Source organism: Ruditapes philippinarum, unplaced genomic scaffold (genome assembly GCF_026571515.1).
Source record: "Ruditapes philippinarum isolate M1 unplaced genomic scaffold, ASM2657151v2 ctg4189_1_1_1_1, whole genome shotgun sequence".
Lineage (NCBI taxonomy): Eukaryota > Metazoa > Mollusca > Bivalvia > Venerida > Veneridae > Ruditapes > Ruditapes philippinarum.
In genome coordinates, this window is record NW_026856450.1 from 23,684 (window position 1) to 46,713 (window position 23,030).

The 23,030-nt window shown below is 32.1% G+C and overlaps 2 protein-coding genes across 2 annotated transcripts; one reads left to right on the forward strand and one right to left on the reverse strand.

Moving 5' to 3' along the window:
- Nucleotides 1-4,655: 4,655 nt before the first annotated feature.
- Nucleotides 4,656-5,935, forward strand: LOC132746574 (uncharacterized). The gene is made up of 2 exons (XM_060735774.1): nt 4,656-4,743; nt 5,139-5,935. Exon 2 carries the CDS (start codon nt 5,162-5,164, stop codon nt 5,822-5,824), a length of 663 nt encoding a protein of 220 aa, XP_060591757.1. The 5' UTR covers nt 4,656-4,743; nt 5,139-5,161; the 3' UTR covers nt 5,825-5,935.
- Nucleotides 5,936-18,984: 13,049 nt separating this feature from the next.
- LOC132746575 (uncharacterized) lies at nt 18,985-22,219 on the reverse strand. Its single transcript, XM_060735775.1, has 3 exons — nt 22,038-22,219; nt 20,819-21,009; nt 18,985-19,363 (listed from the first exon to the last, which is right to left on the reverse strand). The coding sequence occupies exons 1-3, from the start codon at nt 22,132-22,134 to the stop codon at nt 19,211-19,213; spliced, it is 441 nt and encodes a 146-aa protein (XP_060591758.1). The 5' UTR covers nt 22,135-22,219; the 3' UTR covers nt 18,985-19,210.
- Nucleotides 22,220-23,030: the final 811 nt, after the last annotated feature.

The window sequence follows — 23,030 nt, forward strand, 5'->3', positions numbered from 1 at the left end:
TTTATACAGAAAATATTTTTCTTCGCATCATTGATTTTGTTATTTAATAATTTACTTTTACACAACCTTGACTGTAACAAACTATGTATTGAAATATTAGATTTTAAAACTCTTTACTTAACTTTTTCATATCATCTTTCTAAATGTGACAGAGAAAGGGATCGTCAGATTGTGTGCATGATTTTAATTACATCCAAGAACGTTTCAGATACAACTTACATATATACCATTGTGCTTGACCTTTGAGGCATTGATGAAAAAAAAGAGCCAGACCCGCTTGCACATCCATGCAGTTCAACCACAACACGACCTTGATCAAAGCCTCATCGTTATCATATTGAATACGGAGATACATATTCGTTGTAAATAAATAAATAAATAAATAAATAAATAAATACATATATACATAAATTGGACTGGTAACATTGATGTTGTTATAAAATTCAAATATAACGATGGTTATTTTAGCAAAGAGTTTATCTTTAATGTTTAAAACAATTACTTTACACCTAACAAAAGCTGACCAGCATTTCATTTCCTCAGTCAATTGCCTAACTTTATTGAAAATATTGCTAATAATTATAAATGGCGAAATACTCGATTATATACACGGACTTATCAATATCTTAGGAGTGAACTTATGAGATATTCTCTTCTTTCAAGATTTACCTTTTATCATCAAGTATGCTAGTCACGTTATTCCTTAACAATTAGCGCAAAATGTTAAAGGATATTACAGGAAAGATCCCCCAGTGGTATAATGTATATTTCCTACAGCATGATTTTAGAACTTAATCGACCAAAGACACCGCATATGTTTTAGTATTGATAGAAACAAAGTCACTTAACCTATCCGCGTAATGTCGTTATATCGAAGTTACTTCATCAAACATGGAAATCATCTCGGTAGTTTGACATGTCTTCAACCATAGAATTAAAGGATATAATTTATCATTCTCTAACCCATGTTTTCTAGTAAGTTCGACCTTGTCTAAATTGAATAAAGCCGTTGATAAGCGCATAAGTCTTGGGAAAAAACGTTCCTATTTTGAACCTTTCTTTAATTCTTTAAAAAGTCAATATTAATGAGATTTTTGTCACAATATCATTGCTAGGTTCTCAAAAATCCATTATGCAGATTTATGATATATTGAACGGTAGACGGTGTCAATAATCAAGATAATTATGCCTCATTAGACACGATAGTTTAGAACCTGCTGTTAATTGACATTTTAAAAACCCTTTCATACTAACGCACTTTCATTTTAAAATAGCCGAGGCGTTGGTCTGTATTATACGAGTATATTATATATAACACTGCAATAAAAGATAACAGTTTCTGTGCAGCTTTCTATTCGACCCTTTTATGCATTTGATTGTACTTACTTTGTTCGTTTGTATGTTAAGATTGAAATTATTTACTTCTAAACTAAATAAATTTTAAAACGTTTTTATAATTATAATCATACTACCATGTACTATTATCTTGAGCATTAATGGTCCACGTCTTCGACTCTATGGTGTATACTACAATTTTCCCTGACAAACACTTTCAGAATTTGTACCAAACAGTAAGAATCTTCAGAATCTACTGTATATTAATGTAATAGTAGTGACCAGACAGTCTATTACTTAATTCGTGCTGATTGTAGTATTCTGTCTTGTGTTTATTAGACATCTGTATAATAATATTTAATGAAGTAAAAACGACTTACGACACGCAGTTGTTATAGGTGTTTATATCACATTATGCATGTGTATAAATCTAAAGGCACAATTTTAGTCTATCTACTTGGTAATATTCACTTTCCATTCTTACAATTGCAAATACGTCAACTAGTCATTATATGTATGCGTTACTGACAAGTAGAGGTGAGCTTAATTATGACTAGCTAGAAAACTTTACAAACAGCTGAAAATTTCATGTAAATACATTTATTTCGTGTTTTTAAATCACCGCTTCATGACAAATACTGAGGTACGACTCCAATAAACAATGATGATAAGTTTCCAGCTGTAAAGACAATGCAATCCAACTTTCACCTAAGAGATACCATGTGAACGGTTTGTTGGATGTCGTTTTTTTGTTTTGTTTTTGTTTTGGTGCTTTAATTTAAATTTCTTATCCTGGTAAAGTTTCTCAGAGACAGTCGCCAAAAAAGAGCTGCACCGCCGACCGATTGAAAAAGGCATTGCGGAACAAGGCCAATAGTTCAAATCTACACGACGTATTAGAATACCGTATCAATGGAGGATAAGGCTTTGGACGGGTATAAGGTTTCCCGTATATTATATTTGGTCCTATAAGGTTTCCCAACTGATTTAAATGAATTCAAAAGTGACATGAAAAGTATTTTTTCTTCTTCTGTGGAATAATCGAATTCTGAAATCAAATTAAAATGATAAACTTCTTCTTTAGACATGTTACTATTCATTCTAATGATCTCATATTTTCTCGGTACCAGATGAAGAAGAAAATGAAAATGTCCTAATAGATATGTGACAACTTTAACTTTAACAACAATGTTACTTTGAACATCCGATAGCTGTATCCTCATAAAGTACACATTAGTGAGTAAAATGCCAATCAACTGAAAGAGTATTGTATGTGAAAACTTTAAAAAATAAATGTTTACTTCTGTTTTTATTGTAAGGATGCTATAAAATTTCTTATTTTTTTAAATGGAATTTAAACAAACATCTTCTCACATCGCACCATTTTGGAGAAAGTACATTTCATATATCTCAAATGCAAGAAACATAACATGGACATTTAAACATGACTATGACTGATCAGCAATAAACATACAATATGGGCAGCCACACTATGTAGTAAACTGTAGTAAAGTTGATGCTGATAATCTAAATATTGTGTTATTTTGGACAGATAAAGATAAGGTCTTCCCGTCTAGGGTATAAATGTTGATCCGTGTATAGCAGGCATATGGTATAAACAATATAATATTGATACCAAAACATAATTTTAATGATCTGATAAAATACATGATTACTATTTAATGTCTATGCATGAAAAGAAGTACATGTAACACGCTTTATTAATCTTTAGATGTCCTAACTGCTACAAATGTTAAACATATGTAAATCAAAACATGTTTGATTAGTAATATATGACTGGATGCATTCATTATCACGAAAATACAACAGAACCTTATCAGACCCCTTTCTAAATGAAGTACTTTTGAAGTATTCTAATATATGTGTTTTTCTATAAGAATATTCACTAATTAGGGGAGGAAATGTGTAAGCAGCCGGCTAACCAAATAGATATAGCTGCATACGGTATTTTGAAGGTCCTGGGTTCGAGTCCCGGCGGGCTGCACATTATTCTCATTCTGTGGCATATGTCAATTTCTACTGAATAATAAAATCATGCTTCACAAACATGTACATTAAACACAAATAAAGCATCAAATGATATAACAGATATGCATGTTAGCAATTTATAATCTTGTTAATACATGTACCAGCAATTGCACTTCACATTAACTGTTATAAATACAATGTATGTACATTATGCAACCAAGTTGAGCTACAAAAAGCCATGTAAAATGAAATACATGTAACATTACCCGTAATAAAGCACAATTCTTATTATATAAACATGGTACGTATGTTCTGTCTGTATATATTCTGCGCTGAAACACTTAATGCACACCGTTTTATGTACGTTTCAGTGCGAATACACTAAATGCACACCTTTTTATGTTCGTTTCAGCGCGGATACACTAAATGTACGCCGTTTTATGTTCGTTTCAGCGCGATAACACCAAATGCACACCGTTTCATATACGTTTCAATGCGGAAACAGTAAAATCACGCCGTGCTTTTTGTACATATCCGAGCGGAAACACCAAATACACGCCGTTTTATGTACCTTTCAGGTTGGTATACACTAAATGCACGCCGTTTAATGTACATTTCCGCGCGGAAACACCAAATGCACGACGTTAAATATGTACATTTCCGCGCGGAAACACTAAATGTACGCTGTTTTATGTACATTTCCGCGCGGAAACACTAAATGTACGCTGTTTTATGTACATTTCCGCGCGGAAACACTAACTGTACATTTCCCCGCGGAAACGACGAATGCATGCCGTTTTATGAACGTTTCAGCACGGAAACACTTAATACAAATGTACACGCGCGCGTGTGTGTATGTTTGATAACCTAGCTTAGTCCTTAACCTGCTGCATCCGATAGCCTTTTTCAACCAGTAAAGAGCCACCCCAGCCTCATTTCCTTGCAGACAGACCATGTTCTATACTGTTAGTAGCTAAATTTTAAAATGTCCATTGAACTGTTTTAAATTCATAGCAATGCATATGCGGCAGCGCGCTTTGGCTTAAATGCATCCTCGTGCTTCTGCAGATGTTAATGAAAATACTGAAAATGAAAATACGCATATTTCTCAACATTTCAAGTACATGTATATAATAGATGTGTATTATTTATGCTATTTATTCTATAACATTTAAAAAATTGTCCAATTTTCGTTCAAACTAACATGCGTTTCTTTTTCCCTCTCCCCTAACGAGCCCGTGATTGCTTCACTGACCACAAACAATACATTTGAGTATGAAGTGCGGTGTTAGCGATCGTTATCTTAGTTTACTACCTGTATTTTACGCACCAAGTTGTTACGCACTTCCCTTGTTTGGAAAACCCCATTTCAATACTTTCTGTTTAGTTACTGTAGGATATACCGGATACAATTAACTGGTAAAGTGATTTATATCATTCTTTTTTTTTTTACGACATTTATAATATATTGTAGTTTATGTAAGAAGAACCTGCAAAGAATTACCCAAACAACAATCATTAATTTTCATCATCCTACAAATAGATAGTTCAATGATAGTTTCTTTTTAAACTTGTAAAATGATTGCTGAACTACAATACTTTCATCTTTATATTATCTCTTATATTCTGTGTTTGAATAAGGACGACGAGAAGACCGAAAACAGCCAATCATTCTGTCAAACAAAAACTAGAAAACATACTTTCTAACAATTCCTTCAAGTATTGCCTAAACTCATTTAATAACTAGATCTTATTTCCATAAACCTTTAAAAATATTGAAATTATGTAGTTACCTTTATCATGCATAATAATAGGTTAAACTTGGCTTTGGATAGCAATGTGTTCAGCGCCATCCAGTTCCGACGAAAGTGACATCTTCGACCCAGCTAGTATCAACATTTTCTGTGAAAAACACGATTCTAAATATGCAACGGCTTTTTGTTTAACACATAAGAAGCCAATTTGTATGTCTTGCATTGTACAAAAAGTTCATTGTGTTGATGACTGTAAACTTCAGGAAATACAGTACGTTGATCGTAACGTTCTGCAATGTCTCAAAATGAAAAAAGTGATAAATGAGCATGATTCGAAGCTAGATGTTAATGTAATTGAAGATCAAATGAAAACAGAAATTGAAGCTGCTTATTCAGAGACATTAGCCAAACTTGAAGAGTATAAGGCAACCTCATACGAGGTGACAAAGAAAGAAATAGCAAACGTGATTGAAAGTGATAAGGTCAGCCGAACTCAAACAGTTCTTAAAATAAATGAAGCTATTGACTATTGCATATCTGGTAATATGATTCAATGTAAAAATATTACGAGTAATATAGAAGATACATGCTTTGTCACTGGGATACACTTTCAAGAAGTAATACCGTCTTTTGATGCTCAAAAAAGAGCTCTTGTGAGTGTGAAGGACATAAGCACACCGGAACAGTTGCAATGGATGGACTGTTGTATATATGATTTAACCGATTCAGAAAACGATATGGATTGAGATAACAAGATACCAAATAGACAAGATCGAACAGCTGTCTACATCATTCAAACTTCGGGTTGAACTAGAATCAGAAATTATTCAACATTGTGCTTGAGTCCGATTTGATATTTCATAATGCGAATTGTAAAAATTAATAAAATTATGCCCCCTATTTATAGAAAAAGTCAGAAAATTATTTATTTGTTGAAATCTTTGCTAACATTAAAGATTCATAAAAAGCATATAAGATTTTTGATTTTATTACAAAATACATGTGGGCATTATACCCATGAGTACATACATACATACATACACACACACACACACACACACGCACGCACGCACGCACGCACACGCACGCGCACGCGCACACACACACACACACACACACACACAACTATATCATCTGCATGTGACAAGAAAAAAGTCTTTAAAATATCTACGTCAATACCTTCAAAACCATTTATCATAAGATATTCTTCTAAATTTTTCAAGTACAAAGAAAATAAAAAAAGTAAAACGATTAGTCATGTCTACTCTTGTGAATACAAAATCTTTCCCTTTTAAAATTTTGTTTTACTCTTGACTTTCATTCTCATACATAACCTAATAATTCTAAATTATACCCCCCCCACTCCCCAAATTTAATTAATTTAACCAAAAAAACATCAAAAAAAAGCTTCAGTGAAATCAACAAAACAGCATACAACTTTTTATTATTATTTCATAAATGTGTTATAATACCATGTAATATAAAAAAACCATCAAAAATGCTCATGTTTTTTTTCTAAAACCATTCTGGGATTCTATATACAGCGTGCATTTATTATTTTTTGTAAAAAGTTTCCCAAAGATGCTAAGAAGGGTAATACCCCTATAATTGTTAGGGCTATCTATAACCCCCTTTTTGTGAATAGGTACAATAAAACCTTTTGCCCAATATGATGGGAAATAATCTGTTTTAACAAAGAAACTATAACCTGTAAAAAGTGATCAAAATCAGATCCAAACTTTAAAATCTCATTGAGTAAATAATCAGGCTCAGCAAATTTACCAGCATTTAACTGTTTGCAAGCATTAAAAATTCCATTACCAGTGAAAGGAACATTAAGTTCTGAGAACATGACATTTAATTCTTCATTTAGGTAACTATTGTTAAAATATAAGACATCTTATTAGCTTGATAAAATACAGACTCCGAATCATTTATGGATTTAAAATATGTTTGGAAATCTGCCGTAGTTAGCTTACATTTACTAAAGTTCAGCCACATCAAACAGTCATCTGAAATGTAACAAGTTCAACATTTTGTTTTAATCTATGATGTACATATACATGTATTAAGCAGCACGTCTCCAGGTCAATACTAATTTTCATATGTATCTGAATGTTTAATATTGTGAAGTAAACAAAAGGAAGCAATTAAGACATTTTCAATGCCACAAACAAACCACGTACATCACCAAAAAGTGGTCAAAATATGCATAAATAACCATTACTGTTTTAGTAACGCAGTAGAAATATAGTTGTAAATACTGAAAAATCAGTCACATAGAACATGTAAAATATTATTTGAATCTTCAATCTTTTTGCATTTCCTAAAATTTTAGTACATTTTTCTAAAGTTTGATTTTATTGAACTATTTTCACTCCTCTGGAGGCATGTAGCTTTAAACCACCATGATTGTCTCTTTTTCCACCTTAAGATTTTAATTTTCTGCGTAAAATATAATAATCAAAATTTGTAACATCATAGTTAAAAAGATCATTTGACCTTTGTCTCTGTTAAAAGAATGATATCATTATTTTCGAATAAATGTTTTATTTCACTGGAAACAAAACTTGAACTCATGTTCACCCCTGCTGTCCTATTTCTGTCTGGTTGTCACGTCCTTTCACAATTCGCTCTTTGGGACTTCCTTTTTCGCGCAATAACCGCTTTCACAATACCCCTCATAGCTAGGGTGTTATTTTTAGTATTTATATACGCGAACATGTATTATTAAATCTCATGGTAAGAACAGCGTACAATTTAATCATTGAAAAAAATAAGTCAATGAGCATTGCAAAATTAGTTATCTATTGAATTGTATGAATTGTGCAACGTTTATCGTCCAGAAAACCAACATGAGTATTGACCTCTTTAAAGAATTACGATGGAAAAGAAGAAAGAATCTCACATATAGTACTTTTAAATTAATTTTTTACATCGTAAATGATTATAAGGCATTCATTTCCACATTATATATTCATAGTATGTTTTACCCTTGAATATTTGATAATTGTATCTGCTTTTGTTTTGATATACTCCATTGTCTTTAAATCAAATGTTTATTTTGTTGCGGAGAAGCATTAAATCTAACAAGACTTGTGGCTAAGAGCAAAAACTTTAAGAGACGGTTTATAGGTTTGCCATTTGTCCCTTGTTAAAACATAACGTAAGTGTCTGTGGGGGGGGGGGGGGGGAGGAAGGAGTGAATTGTGTTATGAAAAATAACAAGACGTACTGAGTAAATGAGATCTTTTATTTCCTTTAAATAAATCAGAAAAGTTCAAAATACATAGAATGAGGTTGATAAAATTTTGTTGATTATATTTCCGTTCAAATGGAGTTTAAACTTAGTACATATATACAACATTGAAGATAAATTAAATTCTTGTGTTGTATACTACGAAAGACCAGTAGGGCCATTTCAACTTCATGAATTATCGATTTCATTTTAATGAATTCACAATTTTAACTTCCTGAATTCCCGTTTACAACATACGGAATTCACGATTTCAGCTTCATAAATTTCCGATTTCAACTTCATGAATTCCCGATTTCAACTGCATGAATTCACGATTTCAACTTCATGAATTCATTGATTTCAACTTCACGAATTCAACTTCGTGAATTCACGATTTCAACTTCACGAATTCACGATTTCTACTTCGCGAATTCACAATTTTAACTTCATGAATTCACCAATTCACCTTCATGAATTCACGATTTCAACTTCACGAATTTACGATTTCAACTTCATGATTTCAACTACGTAATTTCACGATTTCAACTTCACGAATTCAAGATTATAACTTCACGAATTCACGATTTCAATTTCACGAAGTTTAAATTGTGAATTCGTGAAGTTGAAATCGTGAATTCATGAAGTTGAATTCGTGAAGATGAAACCGTGAATTCGTAAAGCTGAATCGGGAATTCATGAAGATGAAATTTGGAATTCATGAAGTTGCAATGTCCCTACCGGGCTTTCGTAGTATACGAATGAAATTACATGCACGTCCTAAAATTGTATCGATCTCATTGACCTGTATGACATTTTGGAAAAAATAAAGCGGTGAAAACTATTTATAGAGATTAACATGCTCCTGTCTTTTGATATCAATTTTATTAGGCGAGGCTGATATGAGCTAGAAAGGGGCGACGCTTGCCGAGCCCTTTAATTCTTTCCATATAAGCCGAGCCTGATAAAATTGATATCAAAACAGTAGCATGTTTTTCTATTTTGATCATTTAATACATAAAAACAGACAAAAATACAAAATAATCTACTTTTAAATTTGTAGAAAAGAACACTTTTGTTCAAAGAAATTATTCTTGAAAACAAATATCTCCGCCCCTGAAACTTAAATTTGTAAATTACGGGCAGTTATTTTCTTTCGGTTCGAGGTTATTTCCTTTGATAATAGATAAAACAGATTGTCAAAATAAATCAAGATTTTAACCTTTGAACATCGATCCAAAAATATCCCTATTTCACCAAAGGCAAATCGGTAATCAAGTTACACAAACATGCGTCTTATTTTCTGAACAAAACGATTTGCAATAGCAATTTTTTGGCCCTTTCCGTAAGTATTATGATGATGTCATCGATCACAATAGTATGAATACACAAAACGAATACTGTATTTCGGTCTAACCTGCGCATGTGAACAAATAGTAGATTAATGCTGGGAGTTACGGTGACACAGGGTTGACATGTGTGTGTGATTTTGTTTATCACCCGCACACGAGGTATTAAATTAGTACGAGTTAGTAAGCCGTGGCCTCGAGATAATTAAGTGGTGCGCACAAGATACTATGTCGTGGCCACGAGATAGTTAAGTGGAGCGCATGAGATACTATTTCGTGGCAACGAGTTAGTAAGTCGTGGTCACCAGATACTTAAGTGGTGCGCACGAGATACTTTACGTGGCCTCGTGATAATATAGTCTACAGATCACGTGCTCCTCCATGTACCGAAACTGGTCACGTGCTCCTCCATGCTTCAAAAATTAACCGTGTACCAATACCCCGAGGGCTCTATCCCGCAGAGAATAATCCTTCTCAGGTTATCGTATGGACAAGGTTAACTTAGGAACGTACATACTGACCAACCCTATCACAGGATGAACCCCACAATGTGCAATAACTTACTCAAAATGATGTCTGATTTATTGGCATTGGTAAGAATTGGTTAGTTAAAGACATTTATCAACTTTTAAGTGAATACCATCAGTAGTTTCAAAGATTATTGTTGCATGTAAAACTTTAACCAGCAATTTTCTAAGTTTAAAAAAAAACATTTATTTATAGTGTAATCTGATTGGTTAATTATCTCATGCGCACGACTTAATTATCTCGTGCGCACGACTTAGTACCCCGTAACTACGACATAGTTTCTCATGTTCTAGACTTAATTATCTCGTTCCCACGACATAGTAACTCGTGGCCACGACATAGTATCTCGTTCGCACCACTTAATCATCTCGTTCCCATATTTTTATGTACATTACGAAAAATGTAAGTTTAAATTGAGTTATTTAATGATTATTATGTCATAATATATAAGTGCAATGATCAACAAAGAAATGTGCTGTCCATTTAATGCCCAGCAACTCAGGACATAAAGGAAAAACAGCAGGCCATCAAACAAAACAAGATGCCTGTTTAGCTACTTTGCTGTACTACTGGTTTTGTATAAAGCCTATTGACAATTTTTGGTATTTTTCTTAACTGAACAATACAGCATTGAATTACTTATGAGAGGGGCATTTCAGATTTGAACACATTTTGGTAATTATTTTTCATTGTAAAAAGGTGTTAAAGTAATTTCAAATTTTCAAAATGACTCCATAAAAATTTAGTGCCTAAATAACATTGAACGAATATGCAATAAAACATCACAGCATCTGTATCACTTTGACATTAGGCAAAGATGTTTGGCAAATCATGAACTTAGAATTAGAAATCAAATTACTCATATACTTTTTGGAGTCTTCCATGTGTGGAAGCTATCCGGCTAGCTTAAAGAAGATCTCTGGTTCTACTCAAGTCGAAGCAATCAATGAACAAAGGGGCATCTGAGCTGAAAGCTTGAAAGTCACAGTATGGCCTAAACAGTTTTTTGTAGTGACTCAAAATCTAACAAAAATACAAAAAAAAAAAAAAATGAATTAAAAATGCACGGCTTAGCGTCTGCGCTAGATACATCGAGTATGTCCATTTGTATAGACATTAATAGATGTTTGGGTATTTAAAACAAAATCTAAGAATATTTACCTAATAAGGTATTGTTTAGCTGCGTGAAATAAAATATTTTATAAATATCAAAACACTGAGTTATACAATAGATTAAGTTTTTGAAATAATGCTTATAGTAGAGGGACCCACTTTGACACGTTGCCAAAAGCACATCATGTATATAAATATTAGTATACTTAAAAAATTTTAAGCTATAAACAAAAAACTAGTAAATGCTTAAATTTGTTGTCTTAGTATTTTTCATTGTATTATGTTATTTCGACATGAATTAAGTAAATTTATAGATATTAAAGTAAATATACGTTATTTATATACTTATTCTTATGTTTTTTTTAGAAATAGAAAGTACACAATGTATGCTTATACATATTGTCATTATTTCGGATGTGGTCATGTTTGTCTTTTTAAAATTGATTGTGGTTGTCAAACAAATTTTGCAAATTTAGTATGGTGTAAATAAATAAGGTGTCCGAATGAAGTAATACTAGATTACCTCATCCAACAAGGAAGTTATTGTATAGATAAATTGTATTCACATAAATAGTGGGAAATTCAGGTGTGAACTTTCTGTTTTGAAATTTAGATACAGATAACTCAAGTGCAGGTAAGGATTTATGGTTTGTTGTCATAATTGAATATTTATGCTTCCTTTAGTTTACTTAAACTTTTATTATTTGCATATATGTTTATAACTGACATAACAAAATTATTTGGAATAATGTTTAATACATTTGTAATTATCATTTCTTTGCGGTGCTATAAAGCACTTATTGTATGAGGTTAAACAAAATATTATTTTGTGTGAGTAGAATAAAAGTCAGACACTGCTTCCATTGATTAACAATTAGCAACATTAGTCATTCAAAGGCATAACAGGCCTTTACATTTTAGTTAAGAAGAGAATATACTTACTTTGTTTAATTCTTTATTCATGTATAAAAGAACTTAGAAATATCATTTGCTCTTTTTGGACAGAGGTGAAGCAAATTTCCTTTTTGGATTATTTTTCCAGATTAAAGGTCATCTTTGTCATTTTGAGGAATGGGTGCATCATTAGACGTACTGTTCCAACTTGTTTGTGAAGATCATGGTAAAATTCAAGCTGAAGCTTTCTGTTTGACACATAAGAAGCTCATTTGTATGTCTTGCATTGTACACAAGAGTCACTATAAAGCAGACTGTAAAATTCAGGAAATTGAATTAGCAGATAACAATCTGAAACAGTGTCTCATAGGTAGACAATTTTTCCAAAATGGAGCAGGAACTGAATTGATACCTGACAAAATTGAACTTGAGATGAAAACAAACCTTGAATATTCTTATTTGGAGGCATTGGAAAATCTTGAGGAGTATAGGTCTGCATCTTACGAGGTGACAAGGAGTGAAGTAACAAAATTGATAAAACATAAAAAAGATTTCATTGCCCAACAAAGAATAAAGCTAGATATGGCTATTGATCATTTCCTTTCTGGTAATAGGATTGAAGGTCAAACAATTATGAGGGAAATAATGAATGAACGCTTCACATCTGTGATAACATTTCAGAAAGAAATACCGTCTTTTGATACGGACGGAAAATTGTTGCTTGTTAAGAAAACTGCGGAGAAATTATGGAAGTTTAACTTCGACATTGAATCTGTAGTAGATTCACATCATTCAGATGATTCAGCAGATGATTCAGCAGATGATTCAGCAGATGATTCAGCAGATGATTCAGCAGATAATTCAGCAGATGATTCAGCAGATGATCCAGCAGATGATTCAGCAGATGATGCAGATGAACTTGTTAAAGTGAACGTTTTTGAGACAACAGTATTCCAAGACGACAAGAATCGACACGCATAGAGTTGTCTTAAGAAATGAAAGATTGAAACGAAATGTTCTTATATTCAGTATCTTAATAAATAATAAAATCGGAATTCCTTAATTAAAACAATTCAGCTACAGACATAGATACTCTTTATGACTGTTTCGATGATTTTGGCAATTTATTTAGTTTTTGTGTTTGCAAAAAGCACACATAGTAATGAAAAGGGAACAAATGCTTTTGGTTGGTATATAAACATGATACTAGAATTGTTAGAAAAGTAATAGGACTGATTCTCTACGGAAGTCGACAACTCGCCGCTTTTCTTCTTATTTTTTTGAGAAATTTGGAACTCAACAGGCATAAACTTATAATGTTAGGGCTAACAATGTTTGCGAAAAGCGAATTTCACATGTCATCCCACGTTTTATTATACATGTATACAGTAAAACTAAAATATTTATACAATAATGTCAACTATTGAGCACAGGCTAACATTCATAAAATAAAGTCAGGGGAAATGATAACTAATGGTTACCGTCTATAATTTTTATATTAATTTATTGATAACACGCTTATCTAGAAATACATGTATAAACAAAACGGTGTTTAGTGCATAGTGTCATGACAAGGGGCTGAAGATAAATATTTGCAATCTTTAAAGACGGAATTACGATGGGCATTTTTAAAAATCTCAACGGATTCTTCTTTTAATCATTTTAAGTACTTGTATAAGAATATTTATATACAGATTTTATATATTGACTATGTTTTCTTTGTTTGTTTTATAATATTTCAGTTGTATTTTCGGGGTCTTTTTTTCTTTTTTTTTAGTATGCTTTATTTGACTTCGTTTACAACCTATCATTTTCATCCACCGAGTATTTCAAATTGTTTATTTGCTGTTTATTTGCTGCTCAGATAACATAATTTACATTTCTTCACAAAATGTTTATTTATTTTTGTGAAGTGTGGTGTCATATTTTACAATATTTCTTCTTTAAGATACTTCCTTGTCAACAGATCTACTTTATTCCCTATGTTATTTACTTTATTTCCTAAATGATATATATCCTCCGTTTCGTGACATTTTGAAAACGTTGAACTAAAAATATCTATATTTTAGCTTATCTACATACTATTATATAGTTGTTGATATGTCGATGAATTGTATAAATACTAAACGGATTGGCTTAACATAACCTAGAACATTTAATTTACTACATACATGTACATGCATTGGTATTGTTATCATATGTTTAAATACAGAGAATTAACCTGTCTTATAAGTAAGATTGAAAATAGATAGATACTACTTTTGTATGATAATCAGCATTTTTAAAATCAGTAGATATATAGTAAATGTAGCACATGCTTTGTAATACAATAAATGTATTTAACATATGACTTTGTTAAGTGCTTTTCATAAATCAATTTTACAACAAGAAATGATACATATTAAAACAATTGCCTGAAAACATATTCAAATACTTTATTAACTGTTTGATATGGAAACGTCCTGGTGCCAAATCATAATGTTCTATAAAAAAATAAACTCCTACGTAGGAGATAAAAAAAGCCTAATTAGGAGTTTGTAACTCCTACGTAGGACTTTTAAACTCCTACGTAGGACTTTGTAAGTCCTACGAAGGACTTTATAACTCCGACGTAGGACTTTATAAGTCCTACGTTGGACTTTGTAACTCCTACGTAGGACTTTATAACTCCTACGTAGGAGATAAAAAAAGCCTAATTAGGAGTTTATAACTCCGACGTAGGACTTTTAAACTCCTACGTAGGACTTTATAACTCCTACGTAGGACTTTTCAACTCCTACGTAGGACTTTATAACTCCTACGTAGGACTTTATAAGTCCTACGTAGGACTTTATAACTCCTACGTAGGAGATAAAAAATCCTAATTAGGAGTTTGTAACTCCTACGTAGGACTTTTAAACTCCTACGTAGGACTTTGTAAGTCCTACGTAGGACTTTATAACTCCTACGTAGGACTTTATAACTCCTACGTAGGAGATAAAAAAGCCTAATTAGGAGTTTATAACTCCTACGTAGGACTTTTAAACTCCTACGTAGGACTTTATAACTCCTACGTAGGAGATAAAAAAGCCTAATTAGGACTTTATAACTCCTACGTAGGACTTTTAAACTCCTACGTAGGACTTTAAATCTCCTACGTAGGATTTTATAACTCCTACGTAGAATACATATCAAAGAACTGAAAGCACAGAGTTCGACGGACATGTATGCTAGAGTATAACTTAAGATAACATATTATGTAGGAAAATAAATTGTATGAGCCGCGCCATGACAAAACCAACATAATGCATTTGCGACCAGCATGGATCCAGACCAGCCTGCGCAGTCTGATCAGGATCCATGCTGTTCGCTTACAAACCGTATTACAAGTAGTGAAACTGATAGCGAATAGCATGGATCCTGATCAGACTGCGCGGATGCGCAGGCTGGTCTGGATCCATGCTGGTCGCAAACCCACTAGGTTGGTTTTGTCATGGCGCGGCTCATATGTGTCAAGTTGTAATTGTGGCAAACCACTTTAGTAAATACCTTTAGTCTGTAGCCAGAGATGATTTTGTCATTCTCTGCATATATTAAACGATGATTCTGTATTATGTACGTTTAGATATATTTATTATACACATGTACACAAAATGTATGGGTTAAACTTTGTTCAAAGTAGGATATACAATGTAATTCATTACTAAACATATGCATGCATAATGCTCCGCAAACAGTTATCTTCTTAAACTTTACGGTGCAGGAACAAGACACTTCACTACCCCCCCCCCGCCCCTGCCCCCTATAAGGATTTAATCATTTGAAACGGCCGAAAATGGATACATTGCTCGCTTTGTTCAGCTAGTTCGTATTGAAATCGTAATTATTAAAGCCTTTTAAAATTTTGATATATATGCTTGATGTCGAGTAAGTTTTTTTCGAATAGCTGTAAAGCAATTTTTCGGGATACATCGCCAATGCTTACAAACACCTCACCCTAAGACACTGTACACTCTAGAAACCTGAGACACTTTATTAAAAGGTGAAGTGTTGTGGCATGACCGTGTGACTAGTAGCCTTGATCGCTAGCCGCATGGGTTCAAACCCGTTAGGCGCAAGTCGTTGTTTACTTGAGCAAGAAACTTTACACTCATTGCTAAGTACGTACTGGTTGGTTCCAGGAACGGATTCGAAAGTGTGTCTATAAGCTTATAGCTTCCTACACAATCAAACTTAAATAAATTCTGTATGAACCAAAGGTGAAATGTCCTCTAGATTTAAGATTTGAAATTTTGCTGGGGGGGGGGGGGGTAAGTGTCTAGTTCCTTCGCCGATATACCGGTCCGGGAATGTTGATATTAGCAAAGCATTCTGTATGCATTTCTTATAAAGTCATAAAGTCCTACGTAGGAGTTATAAAGTCCTACGTAGGAGTTAAAAAGTCCTACGTAGGAGTTAAAAAGTCCTACGTAGGAGTTATAAACTCCTAATTAGGCTTTTTTATCTCCTACGTAGGAGTTTAAAAGTCCTACGTAGGAGTTATAAAGTCCTACGTAGGAGTTTAAAAGTCCTACGTAGGAGTTATAAACTCCTAATTAGGCTTTTTTATCTCCTACGTAGGAGTTATAAAGTCCTACGTAGGAGTTAAAAAGTCCTACGTAGGAGTTTAAAAGTCCTACGTAGGTCTTATAAACTCCTAATTAGGCTTTTTTATCTCCTACGTAGGAGTTATAAAGTCCTACGTAGGAGTTAAAAAGTCCTACGTAGGAGTTTAAAAGTCCTACGTAGGAGTTATAAACTCCTAATTAGGCTTTTTTTATCTCCTACGTAGGAGTTATAAAGTCCTACGTAGGAGTTATAAAGTCCTACGTAGGAGTTTAAAAGTCCTACGTAGGAGTTACAAACTCCTAATTAGGCTTTTTTATCTCCTACGTAGGAGTTTATTTTTTTATAGAACATTATGAATTGGCACCAGGACGCTTCCGTAGTTTGATGCACTGGGCTATTTCATTTTATATTCCTTGTCAGCTTTTACAATGTTATCAGCTAAACCAAATTTCCGATTAATGTCCCTGCGCGTATATGCGCGTAATTTTGGACATGAAAAGTACTACCGCCGTATGAACACACCTGCGGATGTTTCTAAATTCAGGAGATCAAAATTTTCATGTTTAAATATTAAATTCTGCTTAAGCCGGTGCTAGGGAGCGTGGATGGTAAATTTCACATTCCAGTACCGTCCATGAACAGGCTCAATCAAACCGAGGTGCAACATTTTCAACTTTGTCGTTTTGGGTTGTCTTTAGGGTCTCGTTTTTCTCTATTTTGTAGTAGAGTCTAAATAAATCAATATAAATTTTCAAAAGAAAAAAAAAAAAAACGATAAGACATTAACACGTAAATATATATTTGTATCATAGTTTCGGGACCTTTTTGTTTAAAATGTGTCAGAGTTAAATCGTATACATATACATGCGCAGTATGTTAACTGGAGTGCAGGTATAAGTTACCCGCACTCCAGAGTATGCCCATTGATTGGTTCATTTTTGCTGGGGTTTACTTATTGTGACGGCGGAGAAACGGAAAGCGGCGGAAATATTATATTCAGATCCTCGTTCATTGGTTCCTTTTTCCTGGGACTTTTTATGTTTGACTATGATACAAAAGAGAAAGAACATCAAAACACTCGACAATCTGATTAATACTCGGGGGCTACGCCCCCTCGTACAAATCAGATAGCCTCGTGTTTCGATGCTCTTTCTATTACATAACGTAGATTACATTTTCTTTACTGTTATTACATTTTCTTTACTGTTATTACTGTTTTCTATAAACATTTGTTCTCTTAACCATGCGTTTTTTTTAAAGCACACAAGTACATATTTGCAAGACATTTGTATCAGCCTACAATAAAAAGCTTATTTTCTTTAATTTGGAATTTTTTTCTTTCAATTTACTTTTATTGAACTAAGTGTTATTTTTATTGAATACAATAAACTGTACAGTTATTCTAAAGTCATTTAGCACAGTTGTATGAAAGCAACAATCATTTATTTGAGTATTCGACGAGTGCAGGTCTTTGACCGAAGGGTTGCTTTAACCAGAGCTTTATGGGATATCAAAGCGATAAAAAGTCATTTAATTGTAATTATATTATCTTTGGCTATCAAGAAGTGAAAGTTTGAGAACTTGAACGATGTCTTACGTGTTCACTGTTTTAAACAGTGCTATTAGAAAATAATAGAAATACAAAACATAGTCAGGTGTCTCTATTTTTATAAAGATGGGTTTTATTTCTTTTTTAAACAAATACTTTCTTTGTTATTTTTCTTTCATTGCATCATAACTTTACCGTGCGTATCGGCAGGAACGCTACTGGGATTACCCTAATTTTAAGATCAGTTTGTCAAAGGTCAAGGTCACTATGTGTGAATGTTGAATTTTTGAAGAAGACCAGGATAGTCCGTTAATGGCGTAAATGGCGTTGAATTTCATGCATTAGCCCCTTAGCTCAAGTAACTCGGATACCTTAACTCTTTTTATAGCTAACACTTTAGAATTCCGGTATAAATAAAGATTGAAAATCGCCATATGAACATCAGTATATTGATCTGACAAAAAAAACACAACCAAGAAACTATTTGTTATTAACAACATTTGATATTTACAACATTTATGCCAGTGCATTCAATAAAACTATATATAAATCATTCCTTGCGATATTTTAAAAACTTTATAATACAATGTATATATTCCTTATATCAAAAGAACAATAGTTAATATAATTTTTATTATATACTTTAATATTGAGAAATATTAATGAAATGAAATGCGTATTTTCATTTTGTAAAAACATATTTTTCATTTCCGTATTTTCACTGGTGACTTGCCGGACTACTTTCTTCTAATTTGAATATCCAGTTCCTCTATTTAAGCATAGTATTTTCTGAACTAAATAAGATATTTTTCAAACAAGTGAAGGCATATTGTCCTTTAGTAATTGTCTCTTGAAGCAGAGCTGTATAAAGCAGCAACTAATGTATCTTCCATTTGTCTGGGAACATATAGCTGTTTCGTGAAGCAGTTTGTATAGTACTTCTTCCATTTTCTTCGATCACCTCTCCGCCAGGACGGAGAACAACAATACTGGGAGTTCCTCGAATTTTGTACTTGGCTGTCAGCTGTTCCTGTAATTTGATGTGATTGTTTTAATGTGTATATCATATTAATTAGAGATTATTTAAAAAAATGTTTCTAAAGACGGAGTGTCATTTAGCTTCATTTGCAATGATTGCTTTACAGATCTTTTAGTAGCAAGTACAACTTTATAGTGTACCTCCTATTATCCTATATATGACTTTTTTTAAGAAATAAAATTCTACATGTGTTTGACAAAATGTTACGCAGTATAGTTTTCGTGTAAATAATTCATAATCATGCATAATGACATGTAACACATATTCTGGTTTCGAAATCAACCTTTCATATAAATGTAAACGTTAAGTATTGTAACATATTCTTTTATTTGAAAATATTTTTTTTTCTTTTTTTCTCTTTTCTTTTCTTGTCTTTTGTTGTTTAGTTGTTGTTGTTATATTTTTTACTTTGATTCCTAAATGTCCATTTTTACAGTGTAAAAATACAAACTCAATTTTTGCTTTAAACCGACACTGACATTTTAAGAGCAAAATATCTGTGTGTATTTAAAATGGTTTGAATGTGAAAAAAGAAATTATTAAGTACAACGAGTCTATGTTTGTTCATTATATTCACTATATCTATTTTTGAATAGATTGACCTAATAACTATGAAATCAACACCAATCTAACATTGTTGAAAGTAATTAATCGAGAAGAACGGCATTTTTAGGTTAATAAAGGCCTCGTTATATACTGTTAGAAATATCTCATTTTTTTTCATTATTATTGCATTTGATTGCTATCGCCTGGCAACCATTTATTATGTCAGGGGAAAATAATAGGAATAACTGTAGGAAAAAACGTTTTCAAGAAAATAAGTCTAATGAACATTTTATCAGTCGTGATATTAAACAAATTGAGCTTTTGTTTGTAAAATGTTGTCTAATGGATTCGAAGAGATTCTGTGATTAGTGTTCTGTCAAGTCAATTTCATATCGCCTTTACTACTTTAATATTGTTCTATCAAAGTATTTCAATAATGCTAACTCAAAAATATTCCATCTCTTTTAAACAATTTTGAAATTGGTTTATACCGACAATCAACAATTTCCGTCTTAAAGTTATTTAACTAGTAATATTTAAGATATACTATGCCCAAATTTGGCATAATAGAATATTGACAACGGCTACACAGTCTCTTTGTAAATATAAAACATGTTTTGACTTTGCACAAAGTAAATTTGTTAAAATTTTACTCATAATATTAATATAAAGTGACATAAAAAGGGCAGTTTTTTTTTAGGAGAGGACCAACTATGTGTCCTGTAATAAGGAACGCAGCTTCCCATACATAATTTATTCATTATTTTATTCAAATTAGACACATTCAGTCAGAATTTCACAGATTTCAATAAATTGCTGAAAAAAATATTTTACTCAATGATAAGCATAGTATACTTTTATAATATTAATTTTAAGTAAGACTGTCATAAACGATGTTACCTTTAATTCTGTATCTGTATACTGGACAGCATACCAGGGCATTGTACTGAAGTATTCGTCGAATGCCGATTGATCAATGTCGGAACTAACAAAAACTACAGCGAAGTCCTTTGCATTTTCCTCAAAGAATCTTTTCAGGATAGGCGTGAAGCTTCTGCATGGAGAGCACCACTGAGCCGAGAAATATATACCTGAATAATATAAAAGATCTGTTGCTACATAATGATCGCAAATATGGAATACTGAATGTAATGAAATAAACAGAAAAAAAATATATATGGATAAATTCTTCAGATAAAACTGGTTTGTTTGGAATATAAATAAGCACTTAAAACTTTAAAATCAAAAATTCATTTATCGATAAATAACACTTTCGGTTGTTCGGAACATAAATAAGTACTTGATATTCTCAAATAAAAAGTTCATATATCGGCTATTGATGCCTTTGAGCACAGATATCCACACAAAAAGACTGTACTTACGCATATACATGTATAGCATTAAAAAATAAATGTTTTCCTGAGATGTCATATGCCGACGGTTTTCTGTCACCGAATAATGTGGTCCCAAATACGTTATGTATAGTTTTTGATTTATAAAAAACCAGCAAAACATATCCTTACATCTACTTCGTATTTTTCAAATTTTAATTGTAATCTGTCAGATTAAAGTATGTCAGATGAAAATGAACTAGCTTAAAACATATAATTGTATGATTTTGTTTTAATATTATGACTGAGACATCATAAAACCTAAACTACAATGTAATTACTAACAAGCACATTTTGATGGAAATATCAAACATACAGTGTAAAACGAAATTCCATATCATTATCCTTGCGGTGATATAAATGACGTTCCTAACTCATATACATATAACGTTTTTACAATTTAAAATAATATTATTTAAGAAATAACAACAAACCACCCCATATTTTCAATTATGTCGATAGTGTTTTCAATGTTTTTTGTGCATATTATTTGCTGAATATTTTAATCAACAATAAGAAACATATGAAATTACGTAACGTAAATACAAACATACGTTTATAGTAAAATAAAGATGAAACAATGAAAACCTTATCAAAAATATTTGTTTATCTTATATTGAAGTGAACATTCACCCTTTGATTTTAAAATTTAGAAAATATACGAATTATAAATGTATTTTTCATTAATGTTTTAGGTAAAATTCATAATGACGATTTTTAGAACTCACCAATTGCAATTTTATCTTTACATATTTGCTCAACGATAACCTCCTCTCCTTCAGAATTAATAACTGTTTCTCCGAGAATATCTTTCACCGCTGCCATACTGAACAGCTTAGCTCTAAAACTATCAATGACTGATGTAGACTGACTTCAGCAAAGTGTTTAAAGCACTCTTTACAATAAATCAATGCTCAACAACGTAAAATCTTTCAGTGTTATTAAGCAAATAAATATAAATGTATGTAATGTTTAACATGAGAAATAGTTACATGCGAAAGTTTTTGTTGTTGTTTGTTTCATATTGTTGATAGCATTATACAAGTGTTTTATGCATTTTTTTCATTATCTTTTTTATTTTACTATCAATATTCCTCATTTTTGTTAAAGGCAAAATATTTCTCAGAAACAACGCTTTTTATAAATGGAAGACATGTTATTTTAGAGCATGTTTGATGTTTATCACCTGAAAAAAGCAGTGCTCAATGTGAAATTATTTGTTTCAAAAATATCAAAATGTAGTATTTTGACTTCCATACAAAATACTTAACCACTTTAATTATAGACATAGACAAAAGGCATCAGATCAGAAGCAAAATATGGTTAAGTAAGTTGTCAGGTCAGTAACTTTTTGCGATGACAGTTTTTTGAGAAATAAAATAAAAGCATTTCATTGCATAAAGGGCCCTTAAAATGTTAATTTAATTGCATAACATTGAAGTTTATATTGAAATTCACAATAGTATTGTATTACAGGTTAAATAATTGTCTTAGACATGTCGTTGTTATTCTTTATTACTATTCGTGTCCTTATCTAAATTCGTGTTCAGCCATATCTAGCAAGTTTTTGTGACCATAAACATGTACTATATGGAATGCATACCTGCAAACATATTGCATGAACTTAAAATAAGTTGGCTTGAAATGCTTGTGCACTGTACTAACTTTACTTATCCTACTAACTTACTTTGGCAATAATCAGTTATCACCGATACATTTTA

Bases quoted from the DNA above. Each gene is read 5' to 3' on its own strand.
- LOC132746575 (XM_060735775.1), bottom strand. From the start codon at position 22,134: ATGGCAGCGGTGAAAGATATTCTCGGAGAAACAGTTATTAATTCTGAA. The intron at 21,010-22,037 runs GTGAGTTCTAAA...TATATTATTCAG, and splicing joins TAAAGATAAAATTGCAATTG to GTATATATTTCTCGGCTCAG. The intron at 19,364-20,818 runs GTAACATCGTTT...ATCAAATTACAG, and splicing joins ATACAGATACAGAATTAAAG to GAACAGCTGACAGCCAAGTA.
- LOC132746574 (XM_060735774.1), top strand. From the start codon at position 5,162: ATGTGTTCAGCGCCATCCAGTTCCGACGAAAGTGACATCTTCGACCCA.